We start from the raw sequence: 17,056 nt of genomic DNA on the forward strand, positions 1-17,056 counted from the left end.
TGCTCTCTCAGATAAGGGATCTACGATTTTTTCTCACTGGTATCTAGACAATGCAGTCAATAATTTTATTTAGGGTTTCCATGGTCATGGAACACCTGGAAATATCATGGAATTTCTCAGTTGTGATTTCCAGGCTTGGTATAGTCTTGATAAAATCTTAAAAGTCATGAAAACGTCACAGACATGTCTGTAGTGAATATACATTTTACTTGTTTTCCTCTGCAGAAAAAATATCCCATTGGCTAGGTCATAGTGATGTTTGATTTGTAAGCAAATCGTTCTTTTAAATCAGTGAGTAGGTCAGAATATTTTATAAATTCATGAGTCTAAATGATTCATTAATCAGTTGATCTAAATCAAAATTATTTAAAAAAATACATAACTAGTAATCACAAATTACTGGAAAAGTCATGGAATTTCATTGTTCAAAATAAGTGGGAACCCTGATTATTGTTTATAGATAAACCCTGTGCTTATTTAACCTACAGGATTTCTATGTGTTTAATGCCCTTGGTAATGGATTCAGTGAGGCAGAGAATCATCTACATCACAGGAAGAGGATCATTCTATCACTAGGGAGATTTGAAGCTTTAAGGGCTGAAGAGTTGCTGTTGTCAATACTGAAATCCAATAAACTCATTTTAGTCTACTGAGAGCTTTACAACTTACAACTGAGGCATTTGGTGACCTCGGGGTGATGCTTACCTCACAGCATATACCTGATGCTCTGAAAGTTAAGGCTCTGACATGTAACGATTAAAATTTGACCTAGGTCAACTGTAAATCTTTACTTTATCGGGACTCGTTTTCACAACATAGGCTGTTTATCTCATTAGTTATCTTGGAGATCAGACACGCACCTACAGCACCTGGGGTGCAATACATTTACAATTGTGTCCTTCACTTTTCTTACCAAAGTGACAATAATACAGTTCCCAAAACACGTTATTGACAATTACTAGCACAATAAAGGTTCCAGTGATGCACTTCAACCCGAGGCTGTGAAGTTAACTAACTCTATAAGCAATCTCTGATTAAAAATCTAATTCATCAGGCATAGGGTAAAGCTGTCTGATACAGTAAACCTGTTCTATCTCCTCTTGTTTAGGAAAGAAAAGGATGAATCACACTCTGTTCTGGAAAAGCCAATTCACACTGCCCCAACAAGCTCCAACAAACACCAAAAAACACATTTGTTGGGTTTTGTTGGGCCAGTGTGTTCACTCTGTTGGCATTTGTTGGGGCAGTTTGACAATGACAGTTATGCTTCTCAACATTCTAAATCCAACAGTGAACTTCAGAATGTTGGTTTTTGTTAAGGCCAATTCACACTGCTCCAACAAACTGTAACATTCTAAATGTTGAGAAGAAAAACTGACATTATCAATCCATCCCAACAAATGCCAAGTAGGTGAACACACTGACCCAACAAACCCGTGTTTGTTGGAGTTTGTTGGGGCAGTTTGAATGAGCCTTACAAGAAAACACTAGTCATTGCTCAGATCTTTTGGTTCACCATAACCTTTAATAAAACTAGAAATGCAATCAGATAAGAAGTGATTAATCAGTAATGAGGACTATAGTGGGATTTCTGAGTTTTGTTTAAATTACACATATTTTGTCTCCTTAAGGAATCAAAGTGATTGGTGGTGTGAAAGAACTAACTGGAGAGGAATATGGAGTTTATGTGAAGAGGATCTTACCTGGTGGCCTTGCTTCCAGTGATGGTAAGTTCTCACTGAAGATTAATTATGGAATATTTTGTCATAGTTTCATTTTGACAGTTTCTTGTGTTAACATGTATCCAGACACCCTCCTAAACAATTTAAACAATGTTAGAAAAGTGCTTCCGAACTTTTTTGACTCATCCCAGACACCAAACCAGAAATGTTTTCTTTTAAACTCAACCTGGATGTCATTTAGCATTATCATTAATATTATTTAAGTGTCCATTTCAACAGCTGTTCACTTCTACATTGAAAACAAACAATACTGTGTGTGAAAAACTCACCAAGTACCAGCTTGTTTGTCTAATCAGGTTTTGACAGTCCTGGGGCAATCGTAGAAAAACTTTCTCTGAGAAAGACCTAACAGCGGAAAAAAAATAAATTAATTTGCGGTTTTTGTATGGTGTAATTTAATTTATCATTGAAGCTCAACAAGTCATCTCACTAAGTCTTATTATCCTTAAAAATTATACTGATAAAATCATGAGATTAATTGTGATCATTATAGAAATTCAATTTGTAGTCATTCAGACACTTCAAACATCCATCGCAGGGACTGCTGTAATTTACAGTGAAGTTAAAATCTGTTAATCTCTTAATTATATTGCTTTGAAACAGCTTTTGCTAATGAACAAAGGGAATCAGTGCTGTTATTATGAATCAAAGCATCTCCTGTTATCAAGCAATCACAATTTGAGATTAGTTTTCATGCAAATTCAGATTACAATTAGAATTTTAATGTGAAATATATAGTAAGTTCCACATGAACAGAAATTATAATGCTTCAAAATGAATTTAAAAAGGAAACTGTTTACATTTCTGGGAAAAAGATTGTCTATCTCACTGGGTATAACTCTGCTTAAGTCTCTCACGTGTGAAGGGGAGTTTAGCCTCATCCCTCTGCTTAGAGTTAATGCCCCTGACGGACTAGAATTACAGTCCCGTTCTGCCACTGCATTGCACAGGGTATATGAGAGCTTGTATGGGCGCATGCGTGCTGCAGTGACTTTGCTTGTTTTTAGCCTGCTCGCACGATTGCTGTCAGCTCACCATTCAGAGAACTCAAGCTTCCTGACTGCACTCTTTGGTTCGGTGGAAAGTCAAGCTTGTTAAACTCAGACTAGCTTTTACCTGTGAAAAATGTTCAGAGGGAATCTAGTCAGCTTTTTAAAAATTGTGATAATCCAGGGTGATTGTAAAATATTATCTCAGACAGAGTAGGACATAAAGTACAGTGGCCCCAAAAATATTTGGAAACTTTTGGACAATTAAGTCACACTAAAATGTCTAAGAAATGTATAAACGTCATTGCATTTCAAATAAAATATCTAACCAAGTGGAGAATGCAAACAAATGATGCTAACTTTTTAATTATGTTGACTTGATGAAGGTTTTTTTCAAAATCCTTAAACCAAGACAAAAATGTATAACACTAAAGGGGCAGTCAAACTACAATTCGCGCTACATTCACTTCTATTCAAACACATCCGAATGCAGCAGACCAGAAATGCAAGTTCATGCAAAGAAATTTCATACTACGCTGCATAGCAAAGTTCAAGCTTTTTGAACTCTGAAACATGAATTCATACAATGAGAGGAGCCGTGACCAATGGAAGATGGAAACCTCACACCCTGACATCTTGGCTCAATTCAAAGAATAAATATATAAAAGCTGAAAGTTTTATTGTTGCAGGAAAGTGAGAAGACAATATATTTGAACATTTTTAATATAATATTATTTGTTATTTGTGATGTATTATTTACTAACACCAGAAGCCCTACTGCGTGATATCATATCCTGGTTTGTTGCATTTTCCGAAAAAATTTGTGTGCTCAAAGCCTAGTGTGACTGACCCTTAACTCCTCCTAGGTAGTTCGAGCTACATCCACCAAACCTGGTACAGACCTTCAGAGTATTCTGGAGTAGTGTGCTTTGTCTTTACTAACTAAACAGACTTACGGTTTTCGCACAGCGGAAGATCAAAAATGAGACAATTCCCCTAGACTTGCATTGACAGAATGTTCGAACAGGCCAACGGAATGCTTGTTAATTCAAACTCCAAACGTCACAAATTTTTAATGTAAACAAGCCTAAGACATAAGGCCTTTGATCTACATTTTTTGCATACCTTTCCATGAAAAAATAGCTTACAGCACCTTTAAGTCTCTCTCTCTGCGGATCTATCTATCTATCCATCCATCCATCCATCCATCCGATGGTTTATCTGACTATCTATGTGACTTTAAAGTCTTTCTAGCAAGTCAGTCCACTGGCGGCCATCTTTGGAATGTTCTTGGGAAGCTATTTCCAGTCATGAAAGCTCCTATCTACTTTAATGGGGAAAGACCAAAATCTCCAAAATGGTTGGTCAAGATTACGATAAACAAACACTGGAATCATAGCGGGACTTACTTTCTGCATCGTTGACCATTGGCCATTTCAATTTCTCCCATTAATTTTAATAAAAGTGGCCCATCTCTGCTATTAGATGGGAATAAAGTTTGGAATAATGTACAGATTTTGCTGTTATGGAAAGAAACTGGTACTTTTATTCACCAAAGTGGCATTCAAATGATCACAATGTAGAGTCAGGACATTAATAATGTGAAAAATTACTATTACAATTTGAAAAAAATTAAACTACTTCAAAGAGGTCTCATCAAAAAATCCTTCATGTGCAGCAATGAAAACTTTGCAGATCCTTGGCATTCATGCTGTTAGTTTGATCATATACTCAGGTGATATTTCACCCCACGCTTCCTGTAGCACTTGCCATAGATGTGGCTGTCTTGTTGGGCACTTCTCACGCACTTTATAGTCTAGCTGATCCCACAAAAGCTCAGTGGGGTTAAGATCCATAACACTCTTTTCCAATTATCTGTTGTCCAATGTCTGTGTTTCTTTGCCCACTCTAAGCTTTTCTTTTTGTTTTTCTGTTTCAAAAGTGGCTTTTTCTTTGCAATTCTTCCCATAAGGCCTGCAGCCCTGAGTCTTCTCTTTACTGTTGTACATGAAACTGGTGTTGAGTGGGTAGAATTCAATGAAGCTGTCAGCTGAGAACATGTGAGGTGTCTATTTCTCAAACTAGAGACTCTGATGTACTTATCCTCTTGTTTAGTTGTACATCTGGCCTTCCACATCTCTTTCTGTCCTTGTTAGAGCCAGTTGTCCTTTGTCTTTGAAGAATGTAGTGTATACCTTTGTATGAAATCTTTCTCTCTTTTTTTTTTTTGGCAATTTCAAGCATTGTATAGCCTTCATTCCTCAAAACAATGATTGACTGAGTTTCTAGAGAAAGCTGTTTCTATTTTGCCATTTTTGACCTAATATTGACCTTAAGACATGCCAGTCTATTGCATACTGTGGCAACTTAAAACAAACGCAAAGACAATGTTAAGCTGCATTTAATGAATAGCTTTCAGCAGTGTTTGATATAATAACAAGTGATTTTCTAGAACCAAATTAGCAATTTAGCATGATTACTCAAGGATAAGGTGTTGGAGTGATGGCTGCTAGAAATGGGGCCTGTCTAGATTTGATCAAAAATGACTTCTTTCAAATAGTGATGGTGCTGTTTTTTACATCAGTAATGTCCTGACTATACTTTGTGATCAGGTGAATGCCACTTTGGTGAATTAAAGTACTAATTTCCTTCAGAAACAGCTAAATCTGTACATTATTCCAAACTTTTGGCCACCAGTGTAGTCTCTAGTGACGTTCTGTCCGACTAGCTATCCAGCTAACTAGCTGATGGTTTGTCTTACTGTAATGTCTGTATAACCATTAATCTTCAAACTTTTAAATGGGTCATGAAATGTTATTTTTTTAAATAATTGTATTATCTTCCCTGAAGTCCAATGATAATGTTAAGTTTTTTTTTTCACCAAAACAGTCACAATTTAGTAATATATGATAATTTCCCACCCTGTTTTTGGCCCTCTGATTGAAACGCTCGGTTTTGGCCTAAGCGCCTCCTTAAAACTTCAACGTAAATGCCCATTGTTCTGATTGGCTAACATCATGCAGCCCCTCAAATTCAGCAAACTCAGTCAGAAGAGAATGAATAAGCCCCTCAACATTATAAAACAAAATTGCAGGATTTACACATAATGCACATCCAACACATTGAATTCAGATATATTAAACTGTTCATCTCAAGCACAACTGTTAACACTCAGCACCATCAAACAGTCTTGACATTTGAAATATTCATGAATGAAATGATTTACTTACGTTTGATCGGGTCCAAGTGTTTTTAATTGCCCCCATCCTTCAATAACAGTTCCTTTGCAAAGCTTGAATCGTATTATAACTGGTTCACAAGCAATCCACACCGAAATAAACGAACACACCATGGTCTAAAGCACTGTGAAATGACACACACACATACTATAGGCGTACTGAGGTGCACATCACTGGAAACACAAAGCGGTCAAAGATGTCCATCTTAGTTTATGTTTACATAAACCAACAATTAAAATTAGTTAGTATTTTAAAATAGTAGGGTGAAAGAATGTGTCCATGACGCATTTGTGCTCAAAAAAACAAGCTGAATGAAAGAGAATTGCTTCTCCCTTTCAGAGTTGTAACTTGACACCGCGTCTTTTAAAAGCAGCGAGATACATGGCAGCAGCCAAAGAGTCTGTGTTGTTCATGTTTATATACAAAATAATTCAAAATTGTCCAGATGGGTCCCCTTTGGTGTTATGTTAGGAATGGTTAGCCACACAAGGCCTGCTCTCTTGACTTGAACTGCACTGCACGCCAGTTGGTGGGGCCAAGGGTGCGATGACGCATGTTGTAGAATGTGTAAATACAAATGAGCAATGTTTTGTGACATCACAAACAGACAGATTTCAAAATGAGACATTTCAGCAGGGTGGTACCTATAAATGCTTTTTTTAGACTGGGGAGGAAGTGTTGAGTTTTTACAGTAAATTTACAGTATGTTTTTATAGTACAGATACCTCTTATGTCTAAATATCAAGGTAAATGTTATTCTCCATTTCATGACCCCTTTAAAACCAGTTTAAACTTTTAGACAAAGCTTTGTCAAGCCAACATCAAAGTGTGTTGTGACAAAGTTTACAACTGGGGTCAAAGTCATTTTTTGTGGATGTACAGTATGTGGTTCCACTCAAGTTCACACATGTATGCTACCACAAGTGTAGTTCATCATATTAACTATGGACATGTTCCGCAAAGTTTGATTCCAAAGTGTCCAAATACATTTTGTCTTAATTTGGAGGACTTGTTTTATCATTTGAAATTTGACTTCTTTTTGTGAAATGTTTTGCTTTAAAAGAGTGTTTGTGCTATAGTTCTTTAAAAAAAATGCCACTTGGTTTGATATTTTGTTACGTAATGCATAAAGACATTCATACATATTTAAATGTGACTTAAGTGTCCAATTACTTTTGGGGGCTACTGTATGTGACTTCTTTGAGGCTTTGCAGATTGGTTGATTTGATTAGATCTGACAAGATATCACTAAGGTAAATGTAGAAGGGGGTTGAGTAGAGGTAACCCTGACCTACATCTTAAGAGAGACGTTTCAATATGTCCCAAGGAAATGAAAAGGATTAACAGATTGTTGTGCTGCCTGTCTGTGCATTGCTCGGTGATATGCAATGGTTGATCCTACTTTTACCAAATAACTAGACAAAACTAGACAGAATAACTGCCTATCTAGAGTCTAAAATGTAAGTTACTCAATACTTGTTTATAAAACTGTTGAATGAAAGCAATTTCACATTCGCAATAGTGCTTTTTTACTGAATATCAGCACAGCTGTGTATTGGCTGGGGGCACAGTAATCATGTGGCAGGTAATAATAATATCCAGGATTGCAAAAGCAGAAGTCAAATCCATGTATTGAAAAAAGAAATTGTTCGGGGATTTTGTGCTTACAAATTTTTTAAAGAATATAAATCAGTGAAACACACTCAAACATTGTATGAAAGTTCACATAACAGTCACCAGACTTACAGTCTAGTTCACTTAATGGTCAACAATCTTACCATAGGGTGGACAAAGTATTTATTTCATACCCTTCCTTTTCTTCACCCATGTCTGGGCCCATGTGGCCATTTAAAGTTTTTATTTGTATTTTTTTAGGAAACCTACAGCCTGGAGACCAAATCCTTGAAGTGAACGGTGAAAGCTTGATTGGTGTGACAAGTGAAAGGTACCTGCCCTCTTTTTTTTTTAATCTTATTTTAGTTATTCTTTAAAAAAAAAAAATGTTATCCCCTTTTCTCCCCAATTTGGAATGCCCAATTCCCACTGCTTACTAGGTCCTCTTGGTGGCGTGGTTACTCACCTCAATCCGGGTGGTGGAGGACAAGTCTCAGTTGCCTCCGCTTCTGAGACCATCAATCCGCGCATCTTGTCACGTGGCTCACTGTGCATGGCACCGCAGAGACTCACAGCATGTGGAGGCTCATGCTATTCTCCGCGATCCACGCACAACTTAACACGTGCCCCATTGAGAGCGAGAACCACTAATCGCAACCACGAGGAGGTTACCCCATGTGACTCAACCCTCCCTAGCAACCGGGCCAATTTGGTTGCTTAGGAGACCTGCCTGGTGTCACTTAGCACACCCTGGATTCGAACTTGCGACTCCAGGAGTGGTAGTCAGCGTCAATACTCGCTGAGCTAAACAAAGATCCTGAGAATAAGCAGATCAAATGCATTTTTTGGGTGGGTGGATGGATGGATGGATGGATGGATTTGGTGGAATACATATATTGCCATACATCACTGTATCACAAACAAGTTACATACTGTATCTGCAACAAGAGTGACTGGTCATCCTTTCATCATGGCTTTAAATCTGTCTGATATTGTTCTTTGATTGTAGAGCGGTGGACATTCTTAGAGCAGCATCCTCAACCAATCACATGCGCCTTCTGATAGCCAGGGATGAGGAAGCCAGGTAAGCCACTGATCCATCCATCATAATATCAGCCCTGAAGAGAGTGAGAGATGGATTTACCCTGATAAATCTCACTGTTACAGTAACTCAGCAGATTGTCCAGAACATTTGTTTTGAAATCAGCATAAGACTGTGTTGATTAGTTGCTGTGTTCTCTCTGGTGTGAGTTGGTTTGTTCAGCAGGGAAACAAGCGGCTGTATTTGGTTTTATTTTTGGACTCTTCCACTGAAGGTCCCTTCCATCCCTTTTCTGCCACTTAATTACTAGCCCTTGCCATCACTTAAACACTCTTATCCTCGATTACTGTTATTGATCTATGGATGTCTGACCTGGGCACCCCTCAGAAGACATTTTAAATAATTAATTGAAAGATTAATCATTTTGTTCATAAACTAGAGTGTTGGCAGTGCATGTGAGCCTCTTGGCATGCTGTTCAAAGAGGCTCCTGGCAGCATGGGTCTGGTAATAGGCAGGAGAACACAGGCCTCTGGCCCACAGGCTCCCATACTCAAACCTATCAGTGGAAAAACAACATTCCTGCTCATGGACATGATAGTGATCTTTTCATTTTCCAACGCTTGGAGATTACATTGGCTACATTTACATGTGCACTAATAATCTGATTATTACAATAATCAGAGTATAAGGAATAATTAGATTATGATGTTTACATGATTTGGGCAAACCTCTTGAATCCCGTTTACATGCAACTTGCCAATACGGACAATACGGATAATACGGATTATACGCTGAGAAATGTGATGTTTTAATGCTTTTTTTTATAAATGAATTATTATTACAAAAAACTTCTTGTTGCAAATATGTATCTTAAGGTAAATTGTATCTAAGGAAAATTAGTCAGTTTGTGAGTCTTTTTGAACGATGTATTAAAAGAAATGGTTTATAAGAGACATTTTCAACTACACTGGATGCACTTGTTTTTAATTCACTAAAAAGGTTCTGTTCATTAGAGTCATTCGTTTGTCTAACTACACTGGTCACTCTCTCTGTTTTGATTCACTAAAATGAATAGTTAATAGAGTCATTTGTTCGTGAATCGGAATACATGCGCTGGATGTTGTTATGTTCTACCCATGAGGACTCATTTGAAAAGGATGTTCTATTCCAGAAATTTGGGAATCGACTCCGATTCCTGGTTTTGGAATGGATGGAACTGTTACCAAAAGTCATATCCAGACTCATATTTTCGATTCTTTTTCGATTCCGAAAAAAATGGGAGGTAAAGTTAAATCTCATAATAAACAGCACACTACTAAGTGTTATTTGCACTTTATAATAGCATGAATGACATTTACTATTAATAGGTCCATTCTAAAAATTAATTTAGGGCCTATATGCACTTACCAAAGCGCGATGGTTCAATCCCATGAGATAAATTTGAGGGAAGTTTGAGTAGATGTGCCTGTATTTCGAAGAACTACTGCAAATAATCTTAAAAGCCCCATTTAACCTACATTGAAATTGTCTGTTTCCACTCATGAGTTCTTGTTTAGAAAGAGGTTTAAATTAGAATGTACAGTAATTGTCCACTACCTTTTGTACACTCAATAAAATGTCCAAACAATACACTTCAGTTTTATTGAAAAATCTATTTTTAAAAATATATCTTTTATAACGTGTATTTAAAATTTTTGTTTTTGAATTTGATTTCATAAAATAATTTTAATGTAAAATTGTGTAAAATGTAGGCTTATTAAAAAATATATATGTGTAAAATGTTTTAAAACAATGTAAAAATGTCCAGAACGAGTAGATTAGTGTTACATTCTCACTTTTATAAGTGCAGCACATTGATCATTTACACTTTAACATACCGATTTATTGATGTGATCTGGGAAGCTAACTGAACTCTGCCATCTCCTTGTTGCAGACTTGTGTTGTAACATCTGGGAAGTTGTTATTGTTTGCCAATTTACTGTCACAAATTTGGCATGTTACTTGATTTGAATCCAAAGTAAAAATACCAGTGTTGTTCCAAATTTGTGACCTAGAGAAATCTGTGACTAGAGGTCGCTGTTCATCAAACGTTAGTGCGAGAACGTGCTTTGCGCATGTGCACGTTATCGTGAGCGCACCTGGGGAGTCTGTTGACCAGGGACGGATTAACCACCGGGCCGATTGGGCCGTTTCCCAGGGGCCTCTAAACTCAAAGAGCCACGAGCTCTAAATCAATGATTTATTTATTTTGGGATACCTATTATAAATCCACGTACATTTCAGCCTTATGTGAAATATTATTTGTTCGGCCGAATGTGTGCTGGACGACAGCAGCACGAGCACAGGCACTCAAGTGCACGCTCAGGGAATCTGCGTCTCACAGGTGCAGTGCCTTTATTTGAAAGACTGCAGAGAATAGTGTCTGATTTACAAAACTCTTCCAAACACAAAGATAAGGTGCAGTTTACCCTGGCTGTGTACAAAACTGATGGTTTAAATTCATATAAGTGACAGAATTCGTGCAACAGTATAGAGTACTTTAAAATGTTTAAGTCCTGCATGCTTTTAATGTTTAATGATAAAGAGAAAAGTGCCTTAATACCCTAAATATGAGCATGGTAACCTTTTGTAATATTTGGTTAACCGCCAAAGTTCACGAACAGTTATTGTGTTATTTATCGGGAGTTGGGAATCTCAGATAGCAGGGAATAAAGTGCACAGTGAGATTTGAGTCTAAATAGCACAATACATAGATCTCCGAATGATAAAATCACATTAAAGTTGAACAAAAATAATCTCTGTCACTGCCTGCATCATAGTAGGCCTATTTATAATGAATAGAAAATGCGTAATTCTCCCGGGCACGTTAACTTTATAGGACTTCTTCTGTATGCTTTGATTTTGAAATGATTCAGCATTTAACTTGTGTAATTATTGTCTGCACACCAGAGCAAAAGGGGGAAAAAACATTGGCTCACCGTTTATCAAGCGCTGAAACTTTGCCAGGTAAAAAACAATCTGGAATCATGTGTAACAGTCACATTAAGTCATCTTTGCAACCTGAAGGCTGCTTCATCAGAATGTTGATTTGTGACACCAGCGCTAAAAAAGCTTGATACAGTGCAACAAATGGTGAAACAGAACACAGGTGTCTCGAGATGCATTAATAAATATTGAAATTATATAATAACTTACACAGTGTTTAAAAAATGCGACTGTCCTGCACAACAAATTGTATAACAGAACGCAGGTGTCTTGATGTGTTTATAAATATTAAAGCTTTTTAAAACTTCACAGGGAGTTGTGGCACAGTAATCAAAGACGTCTGTCCAGCGCTTGTTTACGTGGTCTCGATGCACATGTGAACAGCCCGTAACTTGCCCTATAGCTTTCTTGAAAAACTGACCCGAACCTGGCCCAAAACCTGTAGGTTCGTCGGGTACCGTCGGACTCAGATCGGGTTGAAGACCTCTAAACACGTGCAGAATAACCAAATAGTGATTTTTGTATTTGATTACCATGCACATCCCTATTAATAACGCATGATTTTGGATAGGTTCATAATTAAAAAGTACATATAATTGGCCATTTAAGACAAAAATCCAACCAAATCTGGTATACCGCATAAAAGTGAATGTAGTTACATGACACGTCATAAGGGGTCTCCATGGTGTTCTTAATCTGTCCTTGCTGTTCACAATGCTGTGGAGAAACAGCCGCGTCGAGTCAGCGATGCTGTAAAAACGGGTTAATTTACTTAAAAGAAATATCCTTATTAGACAAGCTGTCCATGCTCTATTCTGATGATTATATTTTTTTTCTGTTTGTGTTTTGCCATTGTGAAATTTTATGTATCAAATACATTAATAAAATGATGTGTAGTCCAGTGTCAATTGTTCATTTTAATTTGTGTGTGCGTGTGTGTGTTTACCATTGCGATGGTTATTTAAGTATAAAGTATATTTATTCATGTATAATTATTATTATCAGTATTATTATTACTATTATTTATAATAACACTTTTTTTTTCTTCACAGAACTGATGTCTAAACTCCACTGATTTATCTCTAAAAAGCATTTTAATGTTAAAGTCTTTAATGTTGTCCAAATTCATTCTGGTAATGTCTAAACTCCTCTGTTTTATTCCCAATAAAGCATTTTGGTCTGATGTAAATATCTACTGAGATACAGCAGGGTCACCAAACCTGACAAGGCAGCATAATCAGAAATCTGTTACCCACCTTTATTTCATACAGACTATCTCTAATGTTCTTCAAATTCACTCTGGTGAGATCTAAACTTCCCTCTTCTGTACTTTTAAAAAGCATTTTGGTCTGATGTGAACAACTACAAACATACAGCAGGGTCACCAAATCTGACAAGGCAATAACAAACAGTATTCACTGTTTGCAGTGGCTCTTTCTTAGTGTGACCGTTCATTTCAATCACTTTATAAAGCAGCTCAATGGCAGACTGACGTATAATGTTTTCACATGAAATTGACATTAAAGTTTACTCAAATGAGATGACTCTGTGTAAGTTGTTGTAAAGTCTGTGTGAACTTTATTCATAAAGGAAAAAACAAAACATTTAGTAGATTATTTCTAGAAATAAAACGTAAAAATGTAAGAAATTTATGTTTATATATATATATATATATATATATATATATATATATATATATATATATATATATATATATATACACTCACCGGCCACTTTATTAGGTACACCTGTACATCTACTTATTCATGTGATTATCTAATTAACCAATAATGTGACAGCAGTTTAATGTATAAAATCATGCAGATATGGGTCAGGAGATTCAGTTAATGTTCACATCAACCATTAGAATGGGGAAAAATTGGATTTCAGTGATTTCAACCGTGGGATGACAGTTTGTGCCAGACGGGCTGGTTTGAGTATTTCAGTAACTGCTGATCTCCTGGGATTTTCATGCACAACAGTCTTTAGTGTATAGAGAATGGTGCAAAAAACAAAAAACATCCAGCAAGTGGCAGTTCTGTGGATGAAAACGGCTTGTTGATGAGAGAGGTCAACGAAGAATGGCCAGACTGGTCCAAGCTGACTGGAAGGTGACAGTAACCCAAATATCCACCCGTTACAACAGTTCTATGCAGAAATGCATGGACAACACCTCGAACATTGAGGCGGATGGGCTACAGCAGGAGAAGACCCCTCCAGGTACCACTACTGTCGGCTTAGAACAGGAAAATGAGGCTGCAGTGGGCACAGGCTCACAAAAACTGGACAGTAGATGATTGGAAAAACATCGCCTGGTCTGACAAATGTGGATTTCTGCTGAGGTACACAAATGGTAGGCTCACTGCAGCCTCAGTTTTCTGTTCTTGGGCAGAAGTGGAAACCAGCGTGGTGGTAGCCCATCAGTCTCAAGGTTCGACATGCTGATTCCCAATGCCTCAGAATCGATTCTTTTTCTTCTTTTTGGAATAGATTTCCAGCCCTACACATTTGAAATAGGTGTTTCCCTGCCATTATTTTGTGGTATATGGTCTTTTTATCACACCAACATTCAATTCAGACTGCAACCGGACATTTACAACTCTGGAAATTTGGCTTTTTTTTTTTTTGCCGTGGGGCTGTAGATTCTGCAGCAGGGGAGGAATACTGCTGGAAAACCATGCAAGAAACTGTTGTTTCACGTGAAGCCGAGAAGTAAGTGCAGTTTCTTCTGTTTCGTGGTGTTTTCGAACCTGTGCTTGAGTGAAACATCATCCGTTTGCAGCATCCGTAGTCATGACATTTGGTCACGAGACACGCAAGACACAAGAACCAAAGAGGTTTGATGTTATTGATGTGTCGCCATTTTTTTCTGATTAACAATTTTTTATTGATTCACATATTTAACACAGAAAAACAAAACATATATACACAGAATCAACAATTAACCCCCACTATTACCCCTCCCAATCCCCAAGATATCCGCCCCATTTCCCCACAAACAAGTTAAATTTCCCCAGTCTTCTAAATGACCCTTCTTCAAAGTCCGCCACCCTCCCCATCTCCGAGCACCACTCCTGAAATAAGGGCGCTCCAGTCGACCTCCATCCCCTTAAAACTATCTGTCTGGTGATCATGACACTGGTTAGGACCCAACTCTTTATGTGTCTATTCTCTACATCGATGACTGCCCCATCGCAACAAATACAGAGTCTGGGGCAAAATGAAACCCGAGTGCCCAATACATCACACACAAAACTCTGAACCTTCAACCAAAACTCCTGGATCTTAACACACCCCCAAAAGACATGAGTAATGTCTCCATCCTCTGATTGTCATCACCAGCAGGTGGGTGTGTCTTTAAGTCAAAGCTTATACAATCTACAGGGGGTCCAATAGAATCGATGTAAAATCTTGAATTGCAGGAGGCATGCAGACTTGACGTTTTTTAGAATCCTAGCCCACTCTCCTTCCTCCAGTACCAAGTTTAAATCTTTCTCCCATAATCTCTTGACAGAAGTTAAAGCTCTGTCCCACTCTGAATTAGTCAGGCACTGAATAAGCAGGGAGTAATACACTGATGCCTCCTGATCTTTTCCAAAAGCAGTAATCACCCCTCCCAGAGTGTCTGCCACTTTAGGGGGGTGTATGCTACTCCCAAAAATAGTACAGAGCAGGTGACGCAGCTGTAAATACCTAAAGAACTGAGATCTGGGAATCCCAAAATGTTGAACCAAATTTTCAAAGGATCTCAACACTCTGCTCTCATATAGGTCACCGAGTGTAGTAACCCCCATCATAATCCACTCTGACCAGCAGAAAGGAGACTTATTAATACATAATTTTGGGTTCAGCCATATGCTCGAGGCAACATTTAAATAACTGTCCAAATTAAACACTCTGGATACTTTTGTCCATACTAAGTGCAAATGTGAGATAACGGAGTGTAATTCAACTTCTCCGGTTAGTTTGATAGAAAGGCTTTGTAATGGAGAAATAGGGGCAAGAACTTCCTGTTCAATACAAAACCAGGGAGGGGCTCTCTTAGGTGGAGGCGACCAATGAGCCAAATGTCGGGTAGGCCCGACATTTGGGTAGGCCTAGCCCACATTTGTCATTCAGCCTATGCAGTTTACCAAAATGTAATCTGGGACATTTCCCATTCAAATGAAGGACTTCGCTATGCTATCAAATTGCTTGAAATAAAAGAGGAACATCTATAGGGAGAGATTGTAGCAGGTAGTTTTGGAATACAATTCATTTTAATAACATTAACCTTCCCAATCATCGATAAATGTACTGAAGCCCACCTGCCCACATTGCTCGAAATCCTTTTTATTAAAGGGTCAAAATGAACTCTAACTAAATCACACAAATTTGCTGGGAATAAAATACCCAAATGCTTAAAGCCCTGTTTGGGCCACTGAAAGGCGCCCGGCTGAAAAGCCGTTATTGGGCAGTACGCTGTCAGAGACAAAGCTTCGGATTTAGACCAATTAACTCTGTATCCCGAGAACTTAGAAAAATAATTAATAATTCTGTGGAGGCAAGGCATAGACCTAGAAGGGTCGGAAACGAATAACAAAATATAATTTGCATAAAGCAGAAGCTTATGCGCCATACCTCCCGCCATCACCCCTGGAAAATCGTCCTCCTTTCTTATCGGGCTGCTAATTGTTCCAGGGCAAGACAGAATAATAATGGGGAAAGAGGGCAACCCTGCTGGGTGCCACTATCCAGAGTAAAGTAATCTGAAATTAATAAATTTGTTTGTACTGCCGCTACCGGGTGTCTATAAAGTAACTTAATCCATCCAATAAACGTACTCCCAAACCCGTACATTTTCAAAATCGTAAAATTTAATCCCATTCTACCATATTAAACGCCTTTTCGGCGTCAAGTGAGATGGCAGCAACTGGAGACTGATCATTCGCCACAGACCACATGATATTGATGAAACGCCTAATGTTATCAGTAGAGCTGTAGCCCCAAATAAACCCCACCTGATCTATATGTATAAGAGATGTCATAACTTTATTTAATTGGTGATCCAAATTTTTTTACAATAGTTTAACGTCTAGCTGGATCAGGGAAATTGGATGGTAACTCTTACACTCGTTTGGATCATTGTCCTTTTTAAGAATCAGACTGATCTGGGCTTGCATCATGGTTGGCGAAAGCTTTCTATTCTTTAATGATTCTGTATAAACTTCTACCAGAAGTGGAGCCAATTCTGTAGCATAAGATCTAAAAAACTCAGCAGCAAAGCCATCTGGCCCTGGAGCCTTGCCTGTAGGCAAGGCCTTAATTACCTCGCCAGCTCCTCCATGGTTATATCAGAATAAATGTTTTGCTCATTCGTCAGTTTAGGGAGTTCTAATGGTTCCACAAAGTTTCTAATATCTTCATCAGTAGACGAAGATGTGGAACTATAGAGATCAAGATAG

At 37.8% G+C, this 17,056-nt stretch overlaps 1 protein-coding gene across 8 annotated transcripts in view; it reads left to right on the plus strand.

The window, feature by feature from the left end:
- si:dkeyp-72e1.9 (syntaxin-binding protein 4) overlaps window positions 1–17,056 on the plus strand; it is a 101,052-nt gene that overhangs the window by 26,204 nt on the left and 57,792 nt on the right. For all 8 annotated transcript variants that reach the window (XM_051717699.1, XM_051717701.1, XM_051717703.1 and 5 more), the window contains exons 3-5: window positions 1,632–1,727; window positions 7,846–7,915; window positions 8,594–8,668. In XM_051717699.1, coding sequence (XP_051573659.1) covers window positions 1,632–1,727; window positions 7,846–7,915; window positions 8,594–8,668 — 241 coding nt within the window. The remainder of the gene's footprint in view (window positions 1–1,631; window positions 1,728–7,845; window positions 7,916–8,593; window positions 8,669–17,056) is intronic.

This window comes from Myxocyprinus asiaticus, chromosome 14 (assembly GCF_019703515.2).
Source record: "Myxocyprinus asiaticus isolate MX2 ecotype Aquarium Trade chromosome 14, UBuf_Myxa_2, whole genome shotgun sequence".
NCBI lineage: Eukaryota > Metazoa > Chordata > Actinopteri > Cypriniformes > Catostomidae > Myxocyprinus > Myxocyprinus asiaticus.